The sequence below is a fragment of the Cyanistes caeruleus genome, chromosome 9 (assembly GCF_971803275.1).
Source record: "Cyanistes caeruleus chromosome 9, bCyaCae1.hap1.1, whole genome shotgun sequence".
In the NCBI taxonomy this organism is placed as follows: Eukaryota; Metazoa; Chordata; class Aves; order Passeriformes; family Paridae; genus Cyanistes; species Cyanistes caeruleus.
The window spans coordinates 2,149,706-2,173,136 of NC_141709.1; the positions used below are offsets into that span (position 1 = coordinate 2,149,706).

Below are 23,431 nucleotides of genomic sequence, written 5' to 3' on the forward strand. Positions count from 1 at the left end.
TTCTCCTAACATGCAAAAGCAACTGAGATGCTTCATACATGTTCCTTTACACTTCAGAAACGTATCCAAGAGAAATGGAGAAGGAAATCAAACCAAATTATCAAGTTTTTAATAGGCAACTTCTCTCAAAAATAACACTGCAATTTAGTAGGTATTTTTTGTTTAAGGAGGATAAATGCTTTAAGTTGAAAGTACTGGAGGAGCAGTGTGCATAGGAATGGCAGTTTCTAACTCTGCTGATTAAAGCAAGCAGAAAAGTTCAACCAGTTTATTTTAAAGTTATTTAATGGACATGCAGATAATGCAAGTGTAGCACCATGCTGCTTGTTCCTGATAGCAGATGTACAGCATCAACTAAGACAGCAGTAAAATGGTTAAACAATATACATACCCTAGCCAGAAAATTAACAACTTTGTTCTTAGCTTCTTCAGAATTAAGGCACCAAGGAACAACATCTTCATGTCTTGTTTCCTGTCAGAAATGTTATTGGTTGTTCAGTACATTCATGCTAACAAGGGAACAACATTGATGTTTCTATGATAGTCCCTGCCCTCTTGCAACCAATCTAAGCAACCAGTGCCTAAATCCTTCTTCACTTCCAGCTCCTGAAACCTGTTCCAACTGCACCAGCCCTCAGTACTTTTAATGTTTAACAGCATCTGTAACTCTGATCCAGATTGTGCAGTGAGGAGCAGCAAGCATCAGAGACAGGAGAATTTGTGTACAACAGAAGCTAGCAGAAGCAAATGGCTCCACCCAGAGTTGTGCTCTACTCACCTCTGCAAAACGTGTGAATGCCTCCAGTGCATGCTGGTGAATCAGCCAGGTCTGGTCAGCCAGCAGAGAGGCAAACAGACAGGACAGCTGGGGCACAACCTGCCTCTGCAACAGAACAATCAGCTCCCAAGAGTTACCTGTGTGTTTCTCACCATCATGATTTATTATTAAAGAATCGCTCTAAGACTGAGGGACAGGTTTGGGAAATGTGAGAGTGCTACTGCTCTGTCTGGCTAAAGAACCACTGTGAGGGAGGTGACATTCTATTTTCAATGCTTGTTGCTTCTCACCAGTGAGAAAGGACTGGCATTTGAACTTCCAAGCATCCTGCATGCACTCAGCACATCTTGATGAGAAATAAACCTGCTGCAGACCATTAATCCAAGACAACTGGCACTCCAGTATGTATTTAATGAACTCGATCCTTTAACTGTGCATTTAAATGAAAGTCTTTTTATTAAAAGACAAGGATATTTCACTAAGGCCACAATTCCATTTACCTGTGCTTCTTGTGGAATAAACACCTTTCCCATGGAAGACAGAAAATCCACCATTGCCAGACGGACATGATCCGGGGGATGCAGCTGGAGCACGGATGACTGCAGTGCAAATACCTGCAGGAGATGAAACCCAGCAAGGCCCCATCAGACAGACTGCAGGTGAAAACTGTGCAGGCTCATCTTTAAATCCAAACACATGCAGTTTAGAAATCTGAAGAAGGTATGCTGCACCTCCAATAAAACTGGCCAGGATAAAGCTGCAGGGTGCATTTTAGAAAGAAATGAGCATGCTCTCTATAGCACTTCCATATACCTCAATTATCTTACAAAGGAAAGGATTCTCAAAAGCAGTGTTAACCAAAATGTCATGTGCTTGGTTTAAAGGCCTGGAAAGTAATCAAGGAAGATTATTTCCTTGCTAAAAGAAGGCCAGACCATGAAATAACTAATTTGAGATTTCAACAAATCACAAAGAATTTAGTTTTCATATAGTGAATTATTCATAAGGTGATGTTGGGAGTTTTATGATATTTTATTTTATTTTTTTTTTTACCTGAGTCATCAGTTGAGCATCTAATGCTTGGATGAAAAATTCCAAAAGGTGAAGTAATAAACACAGTGTCTTCTGGAGACTTGGCTCATCTGAGACCTTGAAGAGAGCACAAGATATCAGCAACATTGGATTTTAGCTCATGGAATCCAATGCTTAGGAGAGAATGTCAAGTTGCAGTAGCATCCAAAATTGTTACCCTGACTTCACACCTGTAAAACACTGCATTGTAAGCAGCAAAGAAAATATTAAAATAATAATATCAGTATTTCTAGGTAATCATATTTTATGAAACCATTTTCTTTGATTTTTTTGGAAGAGCATTTCTTAACCTTCCTTTTCTTCCATCACCCATTAAAACAGGCACCTAAAGGTTATCTGAACTATTTCTTTTCACTTTCAGTTGCCAAATGTCCTCACAGAACGGCTGAAGTTGGAAAAACCTCTGAGGGGGGCATCTTCATTCCCACCCTCAAACCTTCTTTTGTAATCTGGAACATGAAAACCCAGACAATCCTTTTTTTCTTTCCTTTATGCAGCTGTAGCCATGAACAGGTACATGGTCACAAGGACACTGCCTGACCCCCTTGGGAGGAGGGTGATTTTCCCTGTGTGTCTCCATGTGCTGGGCTGTGCTCTAATCAAATCACCCTGAGCTTTGTTCACATTCTAATGAATAATTAAAACACGCTAAATTTGTGACTGGGATGAAGCTAAATCGTGTATTTCAGGCTTCTCCTTGAGCAAGTGTGAATGTGACACTGAGTAACAGATGGAGTAACAAGGAACCATATATGGAACATTCAGGAAACTCAAGCTTCCCAGAGCTCATGCCTGCCCTACAGATAAACCAGCTGAGAGCAGATGGGCAAGCACTGGTACACTGTGCTTTACTGAAACAGTCCAATCCAAGTAAAACAAACGAGTAACAACAAGCTAAGGAAACACACCAGCCTCTCCAAGATGTGCTTTCACCACTGGAGCAGCAAATTCTCTTACCTGCTTAGCCTGGAGAAAAGACCAGAACTGACTGAGCACAGCCAAGACAGATGTCTTAAGTTCTGCCTCCAGAGTGGCATCAACAGAACTGCAGGCAGCCAGCAGGACAGAAAGGGCGGTGTTCTAGGAGGAAAAAAAAGTGTAAGACCCACCAAAACACACTACATGTAAACCAACCCAAAACCCCAGGCTCACATGAAACATCTGAAATGATACAAGGTGGCAAGAAGCCCAGTGTGCTGCATCAGCTGTACAGAACAGCTAATCCAGCAGGAGAGCAGCCAACAACAGAGCAGGGAAAACATCCATTACTCCTGTGAGTTTCACACACACTGCAGGTCATTTGCTGCACTGGCAGGAGAAGCCTGGCAGCAGACACTTCATGTGGAAATCTTTGGTTTCTCACATTCCCCCACATCAAAGAGACCAGAGAACATCTTTCAGATTTAATGCTGCATAAAACCAGCCATGACTTTAAAATTGAAGAGGAATTGTATGCCAAGGTACAGCATGAATCAGAAATTCTCTGAATTTTTCTGAAGAAAAATACACCTGCTCAGCCAGAGAGAAAACAACTGCTAGAGTAACTAGTGAATCACAGAACCTCCACTAGCACAGCAGAAGTCCTGAGGTGCTGCACTGTACAAGAAAAAATTAAAATCAGAGTTCTTGCTTATGCATATAGTCATTCCAGCTAGTCATGGAAAAAAGCAGTGCAACAGACTGAGTAATATAACTGAAGTTACAGCAACAGAATCCTTGTAGTTTGAAAACCTAGAGTTCATTTTTCCAAAGAGAAGCAGAAATCCCTCCTTACCACAGGTGGGAGCCCTCCCAAGGCACGGCTGCTGCTCAGCCACTGCTGGCACTGTGCGAGCCCTGCCGAGCACAGCTGAGATGCCACTTGTGCCCTAAGGTCAGGATTCAGGGCTCTCAGGGACAAGTGCTGCCACACAGCCAAGTTCTCCACCTCTTCAGGAGGAAACTTATGAGCAAATTCTACCTGGAAACAAAAGGTAATAGAAACTAAAGAGACCAGAAAACAATCTGATAGCCCGAAGGATGAGAAATCAAAATGTGCTGCTGGTTTGCTTCAAATTTATTATGTGAAAAAATTTGTGTAAAGTATTTTAATAAAATCCATCTTTTTATATGAGAAAAGTTTAGGAACTGCCACCTCCCTTGTCACATACAGGACATCAGAATGATTAAGCAACTGCTTCTTTCAGCTGCTGGAAGCAATGGCCCTAGTGAGGGGAAGAGAGGGCTTTAACCCCTCCAGGGTACACAGGACAGGACAGGACATTCCTCTTGACACCTGATGTCACCAGAACACTCACATCAGTCACAGATGCAATGACAGGACAGCTTCAGCAAATCTGGGGAGATGTGCTGTTTTCAGACTTTGTCAAAAAACAGACTTCAGTGCTACCCAGTAAGCTCTTAGAAAGGTCAGTGTGCTTGTCTTGTTTTAAAGAGCTCATCTGCACAAAGTAGGATCCACAATAAGTAATAACTTAGTGACTCAATGACTTAGAGTAAGTAATAACAAGTACAGGAACAAGAGCAGCAAGTGAGCACTCAACATCTTGTCCCTTCTCCAGAACTAAAAGGGAATATTTGAACACAGGCCACTGATTCAAATCTCTCCTACTGACAGCAGCAGATGCTGGGGCTGTACTTGCCTGATGCTCTGGAGCCATCAGGAACAGCATTCGCCTCAGCAGCACACCCAGGGCAGAGACCTGGCAGCAGTCCCTGGGCCAAGCCTTTACCTGCATTAGGATAAAAAAGCAATGCACCTCATTACACTGAGGGAAAAATCACCACTGAGCAAACAAACCCTTTGCAGGATGTTCTGAGAGTTCCTATGTGGGATCACAGCAGTAACAGTGTAAATAAAATAAGCAGGGCATGTTATTGGTTTATATTTTCACTGTACTGCTTTTGCTAATTACCAAGCCAATTTGAAGAACCGAAACAATCTCCATTTGAATCTTTGCTGGTACACTCAGATTAAAAGTGGTGCCAAAGTGCAAACATCACTGTGGTTCTTACCAAGTGGGCAATCACATTAACGTGGTGAGCACACAGCTCAGCTGTTCCATACCTGAAACATGAGAGACAGCAGCTTGTGAATCTGTACTTCTTATTCCTCTACAGAGTAAACATCATAAATCAGGTCTGAAAAATTAACATTTCCTCTAACATATTTAAAATTGACTTGCAGAGACACAATCTACTTGATACAATCATTTCAAAAATCAATTATTAAATAGAGAAGCTATGCTCCTCTTGCTTGCCAGAATATAAAAGTGGCTAAGCCATTTCTACTCCTAATTTTCAAAATATATTCTGTATCTAAAAATAATCCAATTCTGGGACAATCCTGTCTTACAAAAATCTCTCTCAAGCAAACTGCAAATTATGTACAACAACAGAATGAAGTGGATCTGTGGAAAACCTGCTTGACTTGTGCTAGGAGCATCTTACCGGGCAAGGAAGCACCACGAGTCCATTGCTAGCAGAGATGTGATCATGCTGGAACCCAGCACAGCATCCAGCAGAGCACGCTCCTGAGGAGAAATGGGAAAATCAGCACAACCTGAATACCACAGAAAAGAAAGCACTAAGTTGTTATAACAACTTGATCTTCCCTCCTCTGAAAGAGAATAAAAATTGTCTAGGCCACTGAGAGAACTTTATTTTCCCCTTTCCCCACAAGTGACATTTGCTGTGTTACTGAACTCCAGTCATGCAACTGTGTCACAGCTGATTTCTACAAAACCCTCTCTGAGATGGCTCTCTCTGAGCATCTTTTGAGAGCCACATCATTAGAAAGAACCCATTGTTTTCAGGTAGCACACCTATGCATCACAACAGCTGAAGAATTGACAAGCAAAACCCAGTCTTACCAGCTGAGGGAAGTGTGATGGGAGTGTGGAAGCAATGAAGGAGCACAGGTGGACACAGACATAGTGATAGAGGGTGATGGGAACTGCTGGCTGTCCACTACTGACCACCTGTGGCAAACAGACAGGGAGAGAAAGCTCCCCACAACATTGCTGGAAACTGAGGAAGAGAGCTGAAAACAAGGACAGGCTGCAAGGGGGAAAGGGGAAAAAAAAACCAAAAGGAGAAAAAAAAAAAGAAAGTTTGGTTACAGATATTTAAGTCCCAAATTCTGCAAGCAACAGTGGTATTACAAAATCTTTGTCTTCAGCCAGAAAAGATGGCAATAACTTTAATGTTTTTATACCAGATTTATGCTCCTGACTGCCTTCCTCTTCTACCAATTCAGGTGATTAGTAGAGGGCTCAGGCATAAAAGTGTGAGATTTTTCACTTAGTAAATCAACAAATTACATCCATAGCCTTATTCCTACCCTACAACTACTCTAAATACCACTCCTTCCTTGAAAAAACAAAGACATCTCTGTCTTATATCCTTCACTCCTGAGGCAATGAACATCAGATCCTGTTAGTCTTGGCATAAAGATGAAAATCCACAGTGACAATTTTAAAAGTTCAGTTGCAAAGGCAACTCCAGCAGCTGAGCCCCTTTGTTTGCCTGTATGGAACAACTGCTGTGGTGAAGAACTACAACAAAAACCTTTTTACTACCTTTTTCCTGTGTTCCAAAGAGTTTGCACTTCATCAGGCTGAGAGGAGAGCTTGTCCATTATGGTAAGCAGGAGGAGACACTGGGGCAGCTGCTGCTCAGGAGGGAGACCTGCAGAAGTTTGGGTTTCAAATGTGAAGCAAGTTGCCTGGATATATTTACTGTGTGTGTAAACTGGCTCTTAAGCAAGTGTAGAAGCAAACTGATGAGCTGTCTCAGAATTGTGAGATGTTGGTCAGGGCAGAAATCAAGGAGAAGGGCTTGTTGAAACAAAAAGCTGACATTTTCCCAGTTTAAAGACATTCTATTTTTCACAGAAAATATTTACTTTAGGAAAAAAAAAAAGCTGTCTTCCCCTACCAACAGAACAGCAGAAAAAAACCCATCTAACTTTGAAAGTTTGTGGCAAATGGGGATTGAAATTATGCAAAAGAGCAGAATTGACAGGATTTATGTTAACCAGATTAAGAGTGCAGTTGCCATGAGTACTTTGGAAAAGATGAATTCAGCAACAACATAAACTATCTGTTATAAAATCCATCCAAGTTAGCAGGCAATCAGCTCTATCACAGTACTTACAGAAGAATCAGAGACAAGCAAATGAGGACAGAATATCATGGTCCAGAAAGTCAAAATGTCAATGCTGATCCCTCAGACACCACTGGGAGTTGTACTTTCAACCTACCTAAATTTTCACTTAACACTTGTTCCATGAAAGGACTAAAGGGAAGGAGCTGGGTGATGAGAGGGTCCAGAGCCACAAGAAAAACCCGGGATATTTCATCTTGATGAACTTCAAAGATCTCTGGAGCATAAAGACTGGGAGGAAATTTGCTGGGAGGGGGAATGGAAAAAATAAAGAAGTTAAATATTCTCAGTAGCATTTTCAGCTACATTACTTTTCTCCAAAAGAACTACAAAAAGGCAAATTCATTATTTCCTTGTTCCTGTGAAATAAAAGATAGGAAAGGCTCCCCATTTTAGAGAATCTGTTATATCCCAAGAGTTACAGCTCTGCATTCAGCCTTTAAAATAGGCATCACAATCCAATATTTTACTAAAAATTTAAAGAAAACCTTACAAGCTCACAGAAAATGCGTGTAAAATACATAACATCTCTCAGAAGAAACATATCAAATCACAAAGAGTCAAGTGAAAGGAAAAAGCCAAGAAAATGCCTTTATACACAATTTGACAGCCATAAATATCACAGCACTAACTTAACACATGACCCTAAAAGGGTATCATAGTTTCTCTGAAGAGGAAAAATAACACCTTGGGCAATAAAAGAAAAAAAGAATCAATATGAGAATAAAGCAAGAGATCATGAAATGAAAAACTCTTGCAGCTTATAAAGTGAACTGTAAAAACACTACTTTCCTACTCAAAAATCCCGCTCAGTTTCCTGGAGTGAATAAAATTTTGCAACCTTCCACTTGAGAAAAACCTACAAGGTGAGTAAAATTAGAAGAAGAAACTCATAAAAAAATATCCACCCAATCTTGCAGTGGAACATGCAGTGAACTCAGGTGCACATCTCACCACAGAACCTGGTTTGAATTCCAACAAAGAGCTGAAATCTGATTTCAAAGAGCCCTCTGATTTCACAATATAAAGAATTATTAGTATAAAGTCTGGGTTCTCTTATGCTTCCCCACCACTGCAGAAACTGCTAAACTTTTTGAAAGGAAAGTGATAAACCACTTGCAGACATTTATAAGTGTAGCATTAAAAGAGCATCTGCTTCCAGGAGAAACAGAGCCCTTCTGTGAGATTCCACAAGATTTTTAACACAACAGTAAAGTTATGAAAAATTTCAGGACACTCTGTTTCTAATCCCCTCTTTCTCCAAGACAAATTTTTTCAAACTTTATCTTAAAGTAGAAACAATCTGTCAAAAGGCACTGCTGACACCTGCATTTAGTTGAAGAAATTTTTTTTCTGCATATCCAACACATAATTTGTTAAAAAAATCTTGCCATAAATAGTTGCAATGAAGTTAATGCTTTGCCATTATGGGACATGCACAGTATTGATCAAGAATGGGGCTAAAGTAACTATAAAACACTAACTGAATTTATTAACAAATATTTTAGCTTTCTGTACATGAAAAAAGATGGCAACAACTCTGGAATGAGAATTGCATTTTTACATCTTAAAATATTTGCAATTTAAGAATGCAATATGGAAATGTTATTAAGGTACTATCAATAATCAATCATTTGTAATGTATATGAATTAATGTAATTTATGTAATGTAATTTGTAATGCATATTAATAAATAATTTGTAATATGTCTATTCACATACCTGTATATCTGAAGAAAGAGCTGATGTAACTGAGAACAGGAATCAGAGAAGCAGGCAAGAAATTCCTGCAAAAGTCATAAATTTTGAGTGATACTTTTAAAATAAAATCCATGATTAATTACATTAATTACTCTCAACCAACTGCTCAGTGCCACTGCATGAAACAACCTGTTGTAGTTTATTTTACTGCTGGGAAATCCCAGCAGTAACCCTGCACAGGTTTGTGAGTATTTACTGGTGGAAGAACAAAAGCAGGTTATGTATGGATGTTAATTATACTGCTCACATGGGACAGCAGTACAAAATTATTCCATTTGCAGACCAGAGGGTTAAATTTAATACTAACATAGAATTGAAGTTTTAAAACCTACCTTGGTGTAGTGTACAAGGGAGTTGGCAAAGAACCTGCACAGTTTCACTGTCTTCTGGAACAGCCTCAAGTCAGTGCCCTCCTGTCCAAAAGAAGCAGTTCTAAAAGTTAATACAGACTAATACAGTAAAATAGGAAGTTAGATTACTAACAGTGCTCAAAAGCTATTTCATATTTGATTCTCTACAGACTCTGAAGCTAAGGGGGGAAAACTTTAAAAATATTCAGTATGTATGCTTCAACATTTTCAGAGCAATATTAAGGATTTGATTGACCTTGGGATACTGTCAGTTTAGGAAATAAAAAAAAATTCTCATAGTATGCTGATTTATTTCATATAGTACGCTGAAATTATCTTATAATATTATTGTAAGTATGCTTATGAAATTATCATGAAGTATGATTTCATATAGTATTCTGATAACTTAGTGTCTCACTAAAACATCCTCAAACTACACAAAGCTGGGGGCCTCATTTTCATGTTGTTTCAAAGGTCTTCTTTCTACCACAAGAAATAAAGAAAACCCAAACTGAATTCCTCCAAGTAATAATACAGCACAAAGAATTTCTCCTGTTCAAGTTCACTGGCAGCTTTGGGAGCTTTTTAACACACCTGTATCTCTGACACCTTCATTTGCTCAGCCAGCTGCAAACAGGAGTCAAAAGAAAGAAGAGTGTCCTTGCACAGGCCACCAAGGATGTCACTGTGCTTCAGGTGGCACTGCAGCAGGGAGTGATGCTTCAGGCTTTGTCTGAAAGGCAGGAATATAACCAGGAATTTAATTGTCAGAAACAATCATGCAATGAGATCTTACAAATCCAAATAAATAATTCTTCTGTTTAGCCTTGTATACAGCAGTGATTGGTGCAATATCCTTGAGCACTGAAAGCAGAAACTCAGAACAACCCTCTCCATGGCCATGACTGAAAACCAGGGGAGAGACAGCATGGAAGCACAAGACAGCCAATTCAAGCCAAAAACGCCTACAGAATTGCAGGTCAGACCTCTTAATGTTCATCATTCAGACAACAGTGTTGCAAATTTTCTTCTGCACTGCAATACAGAAAATTATGTTTCTATTACTTTTCATACCAATTCCTACCTACTTTCACTGGCAGTGCTTTAATATTACCTCCTAGCTAAACTTCTAAATTTCCTTACTAAATAGTTACATTGAATTCTGTCACTTTAATTTCATTAGAAACTCTGAGCACAAAGCAATGGAGACATTCATTATTTAAAATTACACCACAATAAAATCCAAAGAGTTTGGCTACATACTTGATTATGAACTTCCACGTATTGGCATGAAGAGCGTGGTCCATATTGGAAATGACAGAGCAGATCTCCAGCACAGTGTGGATTACTAAGGAAATAACAGGAGCAGCAACAGAGTTAAATCAGATTTATGAGCTCACAGCAATCCCAAGACAATTCTGAGAGAATACCAGCACATTGACATGAATCGGGAACATGGCTCAGTGTTTAGGTGCTGCCCCTTTCCTACAAACCTACACAACATTCCCACAGAGGAAGAAAAATTTTTCAGGAGAAAAATGGAAATATTTTGAGTTCAAAATGCTGCTTTCTGAAAAGCTGGTCAGGACAGCAGGAACTGAGCACACTCAGAAACCTGTTTTAAAACTTCAAACATACTCTCCATGGAAAAAAAAAATAAAAGACTGAACAAGAGTAAAAAAGTATCAAATCCATGTATACCTGACACCATATAGGTGATCTCATCTTCAGTGGAAGCAGAGCCTATGGAAATCAGATCAACCAGTTCCATCAGCTGTTTCTGTAGGGAGTAAGTTTCCTTGAACACGGATTGTAGGAGGTCAGAAATTAAGTGCAGGTGCCCATAGTACAGTGATTCACTGTCCTGAAACGGGGAGGAAGAGGTTTGTGAAAGAGCTCAGGACTCACAGCCTGATTTTTACACGCAGAAAACACCATACATTTCTCTGGAAAAAAGAACAAGGTATAGATGTAGCTACTTTAAGTCAATACACAGCTCCTGAGCACTTAATATCAACTATGTGCAGCTGTAGCTCATGGGAAACTAAGGAGATCTGGCTGGCTCTTGTGAGTTTAGGGGGCTCTGGATCAGCCCTTAAGATGGTATTTCTGAACCAAACAGGACAATGTCAGCAGCAAAGGAAGTAGCATTCCAAAAACTTTCCAATTAGAATTACTAGATAAAGACATGGCACCTGAGTTTGAGTCCTGATGTGGAAAACTGATGTAAATGTTCCCATAAGAAATATTAAAAGTGAAAATGAAAGGCAACCAAAAGTTAGTGCATCTTTATAATAATCTTGTTTTATTTTCAATGCTTAGAGGGAACTACTGTTGCACCTGGAAACCCAGATCAATCCATATCTGAAACTGATACACACTGCTCACTGTAATCAACATAAACCTTTCAATCCACTTTGGAATTTGCCATTTGTAGCTCTGTAAACACTGTAGCCATCAGGACTGCACAGATCCCTCAAAGCACTTTGCTCATGAGCAGAATGTTCAGTTAACACTGATGCAAAGGATGGAAATAGCCCAGTCTGAGCCTCTCACCAGCAGGGCAGACAGCTGAAAAACCATCTTTGTATTTGTGCATTGAGTGCATTATCAAAACGACTTAGCAACTAAAGTTAAAAGAATAAGATGTCAACAACAGTATCATTTCAAAATAAAACCTTCTTCTAAAGTGTTTCCCAAAAGCCAAGGAGCACAAGGATTTTTGAGCTGGCAGCAGAGCCCTACCTTGCAGTGTGTGAAGGTGCTCTTTACCACACAGAGGACGGAGAAAGGGAGGGAGTGGATGCTCTGCAGGGACAGCTCCTGCACCGAGCACAGGTAGCGCACGCAGCCCGTCAGCGTCTCCAGCAGCTGCACCACGGTCTGAGAGCAAGAGACAACAACATCAATCACTCCTGAAATACCTCCAAAAGAATCTTTTCCTAGCTGAAATACACCTGGATTTTTATGGCAGTTAAAGTTCACAGCTATTTGCATAAATAAGTAGTTTTTTAAAGATGAATGAAGCTCCAGAGCTGTTCTCTGATACCATATCCTCTGTGAAAATTCCTTATTTCTTTGACTATTGTTCTCAATTTAAAAAACTGTTAAAATTCAGAAGTGACTGTATAAACAGGTCCCAGGTACACTCTTTAAATATGGGGAGTCACATTCCATCTGGAGGAGGGACTTGGAGCAGAATTTGAGATAATTTTTATAATTATTAGCATCACATGCTAAATCTAATCAAATCATGTTAACTGAACTTCAGCTATGAAGGTAGATTAAATTATATTTAAACCATCAGTAGCTGGCAAAAACGTTTTAAAAAACCTTTTAGTAGTTTAGGTAAAAGCAAAGAGTGATGTAAACATTATTTTGACAGCTTATGTGATGGGACTTACCTGTAGCAGATTCCTTACAGTGCTGCACAATTCTGTACTCTGGCTGGTCAGTCCTTTGGCCTTGCTGGATAATTCACACATCAGGTTATCAAAGAACTGTAGAGTCTGGCAGAACACAGCAAAACTGAAACATTTTACTTACAAAGGTACACGTGCAAATAAAAACACCATTCTACACCTGCTTGATTCCTTGGCATGGAGGCACAGAGAGAACTCACAGCAGAAAACACTCTCCAGCATTTGAGTCATAAAGCATGATACAACAAGAAGCAAAAACTACTTAAATATATATATATATATAATAGACAGAAGACATTGTGGCTGTTATTTTTTTCTAATATCTGTTGCTAAAACAAGCTTCACACCTAATTTGCTTGAAATTTGCTTGAAACCTCATTCTACCAAAGATTTTTTACTTAGTTAAGACCACGTAATTTAAAAAAGATTTTCATTTTGTCTCAGAAAAAAATATTTGTTGAGAATAATTATTAACATTTTGAATACATTAAGAAAAAAATAAGTCTGTGAGGTACAAATAACATCTATTTCTACTTCAGGTGAGGTTTTTGGATGTCTGATGAGTGTTACTGTTGAGACTGAAAAGGCTGAAGTACTTCTGGGAACATGCAGAATAAACAGTGGTACAGTGATCCTTTTTCAGGATATGCCTCTTATGAGACAATTTTCTTGTAATCCCCAAAAAATTTGTTGCTTGAAATAAAATAAGAGAAAGGGAAATCAAGTGGCCATTTTTACTGGCTTCTTAAAATGGACAAGCTGAGGTCAGAAACTTCTATCAGTAATTTAGCACCACTTCACTTAAAACACAAGCACTGATTTTAATAGAACCATGGCACAAAATTCTTCATCATTTAATAAAAAAAAACCCATGTGTGAGGTCAGTATGGTCTAAAACTTTATTCACTGCATTAATTCAAAAATTTCATGACATTTATTCATGATATGGGGGAGTTGTGCTCTTCAGTTTACTTGTCCCTCACTTAAAAATTCTCCACTTTGGTCATTTTATAAAAAGCCCAATCTCAGAAAGAAATAAAACCCAAGTCTATTGCTGAATATAGAAAGCAGAGCATTGTATATTTGATTCTCTCCCTACTGTAAAGAATGAGAAAAATCACAGAAACAATTCAACATAACACTGAAAACTCTTAAGGGGTAAAATTACAATTTCAATTTTTGTATCCTATAGGTATTTTGCAACCCCAAAAGAAGAATCACTGCAATCTAAGCAGGTTCTAACACTGGACTGACTGACAATTCCACAGTTAACTAAAACATTCCTACCTTAGGTAATACTTTTGAGAAAAAAATTTGTTCCACATCTTCAAGGCTGATATGTGGCAAAAACATTTCAGTCAAGATCCTCAAAATACCTGCAAAAAAAACATTTACAATCTGCAATTCTCAGAAATATACAGCAATCTACCAGAGGAAACGAAGAAAACAGATCAGGTACTTGATTTTGAGAGAGACAACAGAGCATTTACCATATCTGAAATGCATGAAAACACACATACATTATCTGAAAAATCAAGTAACAGCCCCAACATGCACAAACCCACCAAAAATAGCAGCACACCTGACTAAACTTAGTTGAAGGCTGAGCACAACTGCCAGCATACACATCTAGTATTTGCCATATTCCAAACTGCAAACAGTTGCAAATAGTTTTATCATGCAACATAATATGCAATGTAACAGTGAGTTTTAGCAACACTCATAAACAGTTACATATGAGCCTCATTTTCTTTTAACTATCACCTTTGTCACCCGGAAGATAACAGCCCAAAAGACAATAAAACACCAGATAGAAACCACCTTTTTTTTTGTGTGTGTATTTAAAGATCAGAAGTAGCAGAAAGATAAAAACAGCCTTAGATGCAGAGTTTCTCTAGAGACATTTATAAAATTTATTCAACAGTTAGTGGAGTGTGCAAGGTCCAGCAGGATTGCTGAAGACTCTGAAAACTTGTAGCAGAAGTATTTTAAGTGCTGCGGTGATTGTAATGCAATTGCAATACAGAGCTCCACAGGAAGAGGCACTTCCTAGCTATTACTTACGAATATGCTCAGTCCAGTCTTCAGACTCTTGATACATTGAGTAAAAACGTTAAAGAAAATCAAACTTGTTCTGCTATAAAGGATATCTTTAAAGCACCTGCAGAAGCCACAGTGACTTCTAGCACTGTCCCATGTACGCATGAAATTGGTGGGGATGCTCCATAACCAACGCAAGAGCACCCACGGGATCAACAAAGTATTTCCAAAATGTATTAGAGAGTAAATCTTGAGGGTTTTTTTGCTGTTTTTGGGGGGCTGGTGTTTTTTTTGGTGGTCTGTGGTTTGGGGTTTTTTTAGGGAGTTTGGTTTCTTTTGTTTTGTTCTGGTGGGGAGGAGGGAGAGGGGAGGTGTGTCGGGGAGTTACCTACAGTGCTAAATGAACCACACGAGATTTTCTAGATTCTATGAATCTTTTATTCCAGAGAAAGGCAGTACCCGTCTCCAGCAAAACTCCCAGCCCCTCACAAAGGTCCCAGCGCCCTCCCTCACGCACAGCTGCTTGAACCGCGGAACTCTGAAGGATTCACACACACCCCCACCACCACCACCACTCCAGCGCCTTTCCCGCAGCCACCCAAAAGCCCTGCTGGGAAGGATATAAGCAGCCGGGGCAGCACGGCGGGCAGCTCCCGGCGGCACAGCTCGCAGTCCCAGCCGCCCAGCTCCCGCAGGAGCAGCTCGGGGTCCGCCTGGGACATGGCGGCGGCCGCGCTCCCTCCCCTCAGCGCGGGGCAGTGGCGGGAAAGGCGCCGCGCGCTCCCACAAGGCCCCGCGCCCGAGGAAGCGGAAGCGGCTCCACGTGGGAGAGAAGCGGAGCATGGCCCGCAGCGGCAGCCGCGGCTACGGGGCAGGGAAAACGGGATGGAAAACGCTCCCGGAGCTTCTCACCCGGCCTGTGCCGCAGCTGCGCGCTGGGTTTGCGCCCCTTGAAACGCAGAGGCTGAAATGGGAGTTTTAGCGGAGTTGGCAGCTGTCCTGATTCCCTTGCCTGTACCTGCGGTATGTGAGATGGAGGCACGGGTGACGCTGTGTTTTAATAAACTTAAGCGGCTAGAGAGCGGGTTTTTGAAATTACAGAATAGTTAGGGTTGGAAGGGAGCTCTGGAGATCATCCGGTCCAACCCCTCTGCCAAGGCAGCGTCACCCAGAACTGGTGACAGCGACGCGTCCCGGTGGATTTGGAACGTTTCCAGAGAGGGAAACTCCACGACTTCCCGGGGGAGCCTGGTAATGAAAATCAGGATGCTACAATTATACGGTTTGTGCTGATATTAATGATATATAAAATTATTTACTCTTTTTTTCAGCAGCAATTCACCTGGCTCTTGGCAAGACTGCACCAGCAAAATACTCTGCCCTGCAACAATACCTACATAAAAGCTGGCTGCAATAAATTAAGCTTTTTTAAAAACTGTTATTCCTGAAAATGGATTTTCAGTTTAATTTTGCTGTTGACGAAAATGAGAACAGTGAGGCAGATGCTCAGTTCTTACTGCTGTGCTCTCCAAAGCACAAGCAGGAATCCAGAGGAAAGAGCAGGGAAATTGCTGATCCTGCAGCAGACTCCAGCCCGAAGCTGGCTGCTGCTAAGCACGGGGATGAGGCAGCATCGAAGAAAAAACTTTGTGTGAAAGCTGCCAAGGAGCACAGCATTCCTGAAGAACTCAACAAAGTATTGGAAAATAAAGTCATGGAAACAGTATTGGACTTTTCTTATGTAAAGCTGTCTGAAGTGGAAATGACGTGTTCAGGTGACACTGACAGCGAAGGCATCATTTCCAAAAGTGTTTCTTCTCACTCTGATCTCATCCCTGGAGTCTATGAAGGAGGACTGAAAATCTGGGAATGCACCTTCGATCTCGTGGATTACTTTTCTGAGGCTGAAATAAAATTTACCAACAAGACTGTATTGGATCTTGGCTGTGGGGCTGGATTGCTGGGAATTGTTGCTTTACAGGGTGAGGCTGCCCAAGTCCATTTTCAGGACTACAACAGCACAGTGATTGATGAAATAACCTTGCCCAATGTGGTGGCCAACTGTATCAGTGGAGGCAGGAGGATGATGGGCAGTGGGAAGGATGGAAAAGCCAGGAAGCCTCCTTCAAAGAGGCCCAGGAAGGCAGAGGGCTCACCTGATGTGCTCAACAGATGCAGATTTTTTTCTGGAGAGTGGTCTCAAGTCAGCCAGCTCCTGTTAAACAGCAACAAACCCTGCTCAAAGTACGATATAATTCTCACCTCTGAGACCATCTATAATCCTGACTACTACAGTGCTCTGCATGATACACTGGCTCAGCTCTTGGACAGAAATGGCCGTGTGTATTTGGCAAGCAAAGTGCATTATTTTGGAGTTGGTGGTGGTATCTATCTCTTTGAGAAATTCATTGAAGAGAAAAATGTGTTTAGGACCAGTATGGTTAAAACAATTGATCAGGGTCTGCAGCGATGCATTATGGAAATTGCCTTTAAAAATTGCTGTTAAAATTAAAACTCCTGATCCTCCAAAAATAACTCATAAATGTTTTAATCCTCATGTCTCTTTGCTTCTTCCTGTTTTTCTGGTTTAATTAATTAAGGATGGTGGTTGTTGAAATGTTTGACAAATTCTGGCATCTGACTAGAAGTGAGGGACTTTTCTGATGTTGACTTTGCATACAGTTCAGCTTAAAGCAGCATCTGTTTATGATAATTAATTTATATATAAAGATTAAGCAATTGTCTCCAGCCAGGCTTTCACATTCTCTGTCAGCACCAGAACTGTACATCACAGGAATGACATACATGACATGGGAATGAGATACATGATGTATTGTGGCTGAATGAGGTAAATTTAGCATCCAAAATTAGCACAGGAGCCCTTTCTCAAGTGTTGGGAACTGTTGTAACTGCAGCCAGATTCAGGCAGGACCACACAGCTCTGAGCTCTGCTGCTTTGCCAGCAGAGGGGGATGTGATTGTATTTATGACACTGTTCTACCCTGCCAGGGATCTCAGAAATCCATCTTATATTTCCATGTGTAATGCACACATGACTTATTCAAGCCTTTTAAAGAGTGTAACAATATTAACTACCATGGTCTAAAATTTCACATTCAGATTCTGTTGTAAGCTAAGAAAATTTCAGCAAGGAATTAGAAAAAGCCATGCTGGTTTAGAAGCTGACTTGAGAGATTATTCTACACAAGATAAGCTCTTTCTACCAACCAGTAAGCCTACAAATGAAGTAGTGGAGGATGATAGAACTGAGCTTTAGGAGACAACTGGAAACTGTGCTATTACAGGAGTTTAATAGATTGCTGTACTGTTTTAATAAGATTTTTCCAGAAATGATTTGCCCTGTTTTCAATATTTGCTGGGGGTACTACTGAACATCCACATCTCTTCAATCTTTTCACAGCAGTTTGAAAGCACTCAGAAAAGCCTGCAATACAAGGCACTCTCCTAGGCTGAAGATAGTGATATTGCTGAAAAAATTGCCTTACCAAAAAATGCAAACAAGCCCCCAAAGAACTACAAAACCTGGTCTTGAGCACTGTCACCAGCAATTCAAACAAAAAAAGGAAATCTATTGCATGTTTTGCCTTGGCCAAAACCATTGGACAAGCTTTTGTCATCATGCACTGCTTTATCAAATGCCCCTGCAGAAATACAATCCTGGAGACAGTGACCACTGCAGTAAACTGGATGCAAAGATATTCAGTGTAGAGCAGAAGGAACAATAATCTGAGGGGATGGAAAGAAACTCAGCACAGCAGGGATCTAAATCTCTTTAATTATGCCATCAAGTTTCCATCACTGAAGATGCTGAAAGTCAATCCTGAGGTTCCTATTTTGAACCTGCTGTTATTGAGTTGTAAAGGATTTCCTGTACTTTACAGAAGAGCCTTCACTACTGTTCCAGATGATTTGAAAGGGATGCTTTGGAAACTACTGAATTTAGCCTCTCATAGAATAGGAGAGGGAGGAAAAAAGTCAGTTTTGCCATGACAGCCACAGTGCTTTGGAATTTTTCTGCACCGGCTCTGAAACTTTATGATGATAACTGCTGACTACAGACTTAGGAACAAAAAAAAAGTTTTAGCTTTGGCAAATCAAGAAGGTACTGATAACAGCTCTTTTTTATTTTTTTTTTCCCCCTGTGAAAACAGAGAAGCTGGGAATAAATGGATTACCATTTGTCATTTTTCAAACTCAATCCTAAAATAAATCATGGCTTGCAGTTCCAGAGAACCACACCTGAAGCAGTAAGAAATGCTGACTACTATGACAAAGAATATGGTTAGGAACAAGAGTCTTGTGTAATTTTGGATGAATAAATGAAGAAGGTGCTTAAAATCTTCTACTATAGTATTTCCTCTTGATAATATTCCACTATCAAACTCACCATCTTTGGTTTAATTACTGTGCCTTCACTCAGTATTTGGCTCAAACACAGCTGGCTTTGTGCAAGTACAGAATCAGAACTTTTAGGACTTTGAGGGAAGAATGGCAGAGCCACAATTTTACCATTGCACACCTGCAAAACAATTAATCCCACATAGTTTAATTAGCTTCCCATTTCAGATTCTGATTAGAAAATGAAGGATGCTTTTTCTCAGGTGCAATCAGCACAACTGGCATTGGGATTTCCATATTCTAGATGAGTTCTGTTCTTAAAATTCAGCAGGTACATGCTGAGAGGAAACAGAATTCAACACTTAGTTTTGTAGGTAATTGATGTTTCAACTTCAAATAATACTGATTTCCCTCATCTATGTTAAGGCTTGCTCTACCTGATAAAGCTTCACCACTAGTGATAATAAACTTTTCATTCCTTTGTAACATTTGTATGTATTACTTAATTACCAGGGAAATTAAGGTGCCCCAAATGACACTGCACTAAAAAATAACTGAACTGGAAAGTCCCTCAAAGTATTTTTTTTTTTTGTGACACATGAAAATCTTTCTTCTATAAAGAAATGAAGGGTAGAGATCAGCTGGTAACTCAATTTTGATCAGCTCACTCCAAATCACTGTTTTTCCCCCCTCATGCCATCACCTCACACTTTGAACAAGTTACTACAATAATAAGTCCAGTCAAAATTACGTCTTTCCTGTAAGTATTGTGAAGACAAAGATTAAAATCTCTCATTAAATACCTCAGGAAACTAAATTGAAAGGCTTGTTTGTTTTAACACAGTTATTCCTAACTGATGACTTCCACTTGAAGACTATTTGCCAGTTTTGGGAAATGAGGCTATTTAAAACCCAGGTTTGTATACTGGCAACTACAGTTATTTCACTAAAGCTTAGGGGAAAAAAACCTCATGATAATGGAACTGGGAAGTGCCCCATTTACAGGTTACTGACTTGTGTGCTATTCTTGGTTATTAGGCACAAATCAAAGTCTTGTTATGTAAAATCAATCCTGCAGTCATTACCACAGTATCTCTAGTGCAGCCATTGCACAAGAACTCAAGGAGAAGCACAAAGAGCAGATGTAAAAGCAGGCAAAGCTGCTGGAGGGGAAAATCCAGGCTCCAAATGGGTGGAATCTGCTGCCAACCAAGAGATCTGTAGCAACAGGTTGAGGAGATGCTGCTCTGAGATTTTTGGGATGGAGACCCCTGGAACTCTTCTGATGAGGACTGGACTGAAAGGTTTGAGGATAAGAACAGAAAATTCCTCTCCACCCAACCAAAACAAAGCCACAGCAAGGTGACTTAAGATGGATCACAACTGTAAGAAGGGAGTAACAGCAGGATTTTTGGTGAAACTGGCCTAAAGTCTCTCAGATTTCCTGGTTTGTATTGTAGAAGTCACTTGCATGCTGAAAAGAAAAAGCTTTTTTTTGCTCACAATTTTACATTGCCATCAGACTGCTATAGGGAAGGTTCTTACAGGAAAATCAAATATTTTGATCATTACTTCTGCAAAATACTAGATTTTAAAATCATTGAGTAAATAAAAGATTTGGATCATTGCTGAAGAACTGTTAACAGTCAACCCCACCCTCCACACCAATTTTTTTAAGTGTGGGTAAGAAAGATGAAAAGCCTAAAAAGTAATAGAAAAATAAATTTAAAACACTGTGGTCAAAAGACCAGTGAACAGGCTTGGTCCAGTGGAGTTTGAAATTGATGGTAAATCCTCATCATCCAGCAGATAAGTGAAATGGGACTGGATGAAAACAAATTAGAGGTAAGATGGTGTGGGAGTGTTTAACTAAAGGACACATCAACAGGAAAGGAAAAAGGGTTAGAACTTCAGATTCTGCACAAAGGAATGATCTAAAAAATAAGATATATCTGAGGATTATCAACCATATTATAAAGTATGGCAGAGTCCAGTTACTCCAGATTTATGGTTACATACATGGAACACACATTCAGTTTTATTTATCCAAGTACAGCTCAGTTACCAGTTTGGAACTGCTTGTTGTGTTCACAAGTTTACTTCTTGTCATCTGACCATGTAATTTCATAATCTGTATACTCTTTCTTCAGTATCTCTACAGTCACTGAGTGATCTGCTTTTCCATAGCCCTGCAAGACAGAACAAATTAATTGCACATGGAAATTAAGTCTTCAGAACCATTTGGTTCTTATCAACATGAGTTTTTCACATGCAAATCAAATACAATTCCTAAAAAAGTTACTCTTGCAGTATTACTTTTTATTTTTATTATCCTTTAATATCCTTTTTTATTATTAAAATATAGTATTTTATTATATTTGAATATATTAAAATATATTTTATTATCCTCTCCAATTCCCCCCCCCTTAGAAAATAAATGAGATGGTGTCAAATAGAGAATTCATTTTCCACCCAATTTCTCCAGCAGAAAGCTTGTTATAAAATGTTCCAAACCCATCAACCACTGTATTTATGGAATGTTCCTTTAAACCACAGAGATTGCATTGACCCACTTTAATATGTCAGCATACAAACAGCTGATTTGGCTCAGCTGAAGGGAAAGGGAGTAAGCAAACAAGTGTGAGCATTTGGGCGCTATTCTGACCACTAAAGAAACCACAGTCTTCATGTTTTATTTATTTCCCATCTTGCCTTAGCTGATAATAGCACAGTTTTAAGTATCTGCACTCTTCAGCCACTGCAACTCCAAGGTAAGGTCAGATGACCCATGTGATTTTTAACCCTCATTTAAAAATCACTGGTCACAGTGTTACTCTTTCACTGAAATTTAAAGCAGTTGTGGTCAAAGTGGCCTTTCCATTATTGCCTTACATGATCAGAATTATCTTGATTTCTTATTTCAGAACTACACATAACAACAATGCAGTATACTGACAGAAATCTGTGATTTACAGGTTATTTTTTTTTTCCCATAATATTTCACGTGAAAGTTTACTTAGAAGACTGAAAAAGAGCCCAAGGTCATATTCTCAAACAAAACATACTCTTACTCATCAGTGACAGCCCCAAAGAGGAACAGCTTAAATAAACAAGCATTTAAACTGAAAAGGTTAAAGTTGATGCATTATAAAATGCAAGCTTTTCAAAAATAACTGATAATACAGTTATGTCAGTTGGAAAGCAACAGATCCACAGCTCACTCTTGCCTTGGCAACCACTTTGAAAACCCCATCCAGCCTTAAAAATAGCAGCAGAGTTTCAAAAGAAGTTAATGATATTTCTCTGGTTTCCATAAAACACCAAGGTGGTTCTGTTACAGAGTCTGAAAACAAACCTTCAAATCCAAAGCAGCATTAAACCAATATAATTAATATTTTAACTTCTGACCTGGGATTGAGTTCATCTGAGCCTCAGGGTCTCTGCCTGACAGAAGCCCTCATGGCAGTAAAACTCTGCTTTTACCTGATGCTCCTCTGTTAGCATCAAGGCATCAAAAGCAGAGAATAAAGTATATTTCTCAGACTGCAAGAGTTGCCCACTGCCTCTAACATTTAATTTGGCAGCTAGATTAATACTACAGGTGTAAAATCTCACCTAAAAATGCAATCATGATGAACACCAACCATCAGAAGTATTTAGTGTAATAAGAATTATACACTGCTTTCCCACCTCACATAAATCATGAGGAATTTTTTCCTTTCTTATGATTCCAGAATCATCTTGGAACAAAAGCAGCACTAAGAGAATTGGTAGCTCTGTTTAAAAACATTTAACACATTCAAGGCCCAGCCTTTAATGCTCATCAAAGGTAAGCAGATTTGAAGTAACCCTCAGTTTCCATAGAAAATTTCATTAACTTAACTATTTTCTTCTTGTCTCCTTTAGAAACTTAGAAGTATTACTCAGTTATTACTACAGAAGCAGCTACACTTCATCACTGAGCAGTACAAGAAAAAGACCATTCCCTAAACTAGAGAAATTCTGACCATTTACTGAGCCTTCCCCAAAGAAAATGAACTTAAACAGAACAGTAAGAGATAACAAAAATGCTACTTTTATTCCCACAAAATGCATTATTACATTTTCACCTTAAAATTTACCTAAACTGTATCTGCTTTTCTCACCCAACACACAGGACAACATTCACAATTTAGTTGGTGACTACAAACCAACATTTTTATTGGCAGATGAAGATCATAACACAATAGCTGGATCCATCCCCTGTGGCTACAAATGGGCTATTCCTGCTCCAGCAGTAAGACTGAAAGATTGTGAGTCAAGAGATGCCAACTTCCATTTTTAGTCTTAATTCTAACTTACCCTAATTCTGAGTAATACCAGCTTATCTTTTTGGCCCTCAAACTACTGTTTTTCTAATTTATCTCACAAATGAGCCAGGCAAGTTTTCCAGTTAATGTTTAAAATGTGATATAAATTGCCAAA

At 39.5% G+C, this 23,431-nt stretch overlaps 2 protein-coding genes across 7 annotated transcripts in view; one reads left to right on the top strand and one right to left on the bottom strand.

Moving 5' to 3' along the window:
- Positions 1-15,588, bottom strand: part of FIRRM (FIGNL1 interacting regulator of recombination and mitosis) — a 28,442-nt gene extending 12,854 nt beyond the window's left edge. For all 4 annotated transcript variants that reach the window (XM_023931791.2, XM_086842440.1, XM_086842439.1 and 1 more), the window contains exons 1-22: positions 15,232-15,588; positions 14,633-14,672; positions 13,856-13,944; positions 12,551-12,655; positions 11,892-12,029; positions 10,848-11,010; positions 10,410-10,494; positions 9,741-9,879; positions 9,129-9,209; positions 8,758-8,822; positions 7,134-7,282; positions 6,451-6,559; positions 5,743-5,929; positions 5,321-5,403; positions 4,886-4,937; positions 4,513-4,602; positions 3,645-3,830; positions 2,828-2,950; positions 1,832-1,927; positions 1,279-1,392; positions 779-883; positions 392-472 (exon numbers count right to left, since the gene is read on the bottom strand). In XM_023931791.2, coding sequence (XP_023787559.2) covers positions 392-472; positions 779-883; positions 1,279-1,392; positions 1,832-1,927; positions 2,828-2,950; positions 3,645-3,830; positions 4,513-4,602; positions 4,886-4,937; positions 5,321-5,403; positions 5,743-5,929; positions 6,451-6,559; positions 7,134-7,282; positions 8,758-8,822; positions 9,129-9,209; positions 9,741-9,879; positions 10,410-10,494; positions 10,848-11,010; positions 11,892-12,029; positions 12,551-12,655; positions 13,856-13,944; positions 14,633-14,672; positions 15,232-15,330 — 2,379 coding nt within the window. In that variant the 5' untranslated portion in view covers positions 15,331-15,588. The remainder of the gene's footprint in view (positions 1-391; positions 473-778; positions 884-1,278; positions 1,393-1,831; positions 1,928-2,827; positions 2,951-3,644; positions 3,831-4,512; positions 4,603-4,885; positions 4,938-5,320; positions 5,404-5,742; positions 5,930-6,450; positions 6,560-7,133; positions 7,283-8,757; positions 8,823-9,128; positions 9,210-9,740; positions 9,880-10,409; positions 10,495-10,847; positions 11,011-11,891; positions 12,030-12,550; positions 12,656-13,855; positions 13,945-14,632; positions 14,673-15,231) is intronic.
- Positions 15,253-18,967, top strand: METTL18 (methyltransferase 18, RPL3 N3(tau)-histidine). 3 transcript variants are annotated; one of them, XR_015273943.1, is made up of 2 exons: positions 15,253-15,859; positions 15,940-18,967. XR_015273943.1 is itself a non-coding variant. In XM_023931801.2 (2 exons), the coding sequence occupies exon 2, from the start codon at positions 16,059-16,061 to the stop codon at positions 17,112-17,114; it is 1,056 nt and encodes a 351-aa protein (XP_023787569.2). In that variant the 5' UTR covers positions 15,491-15,631; positions 15,943-16,058; the 3' UTR covers positions 17,115-18,967. The 3 variants fall into 3 exon arrangements, 2 of the variants coding, with proteins under 2 accessions (XP_023787569.2, XP_023787565.2); XM_023931801.2 differs by having other exon boundaries at positions 15,491-15,631; positions 15,943-18,967; XM_023931797.2 differs by having other exon boundaries at positions 15,778-15,859; positions 15,943-18,967.
- The last annotated feature ends 4,464 nt before the right edge of the window (positions 18,968-23,431 follow it).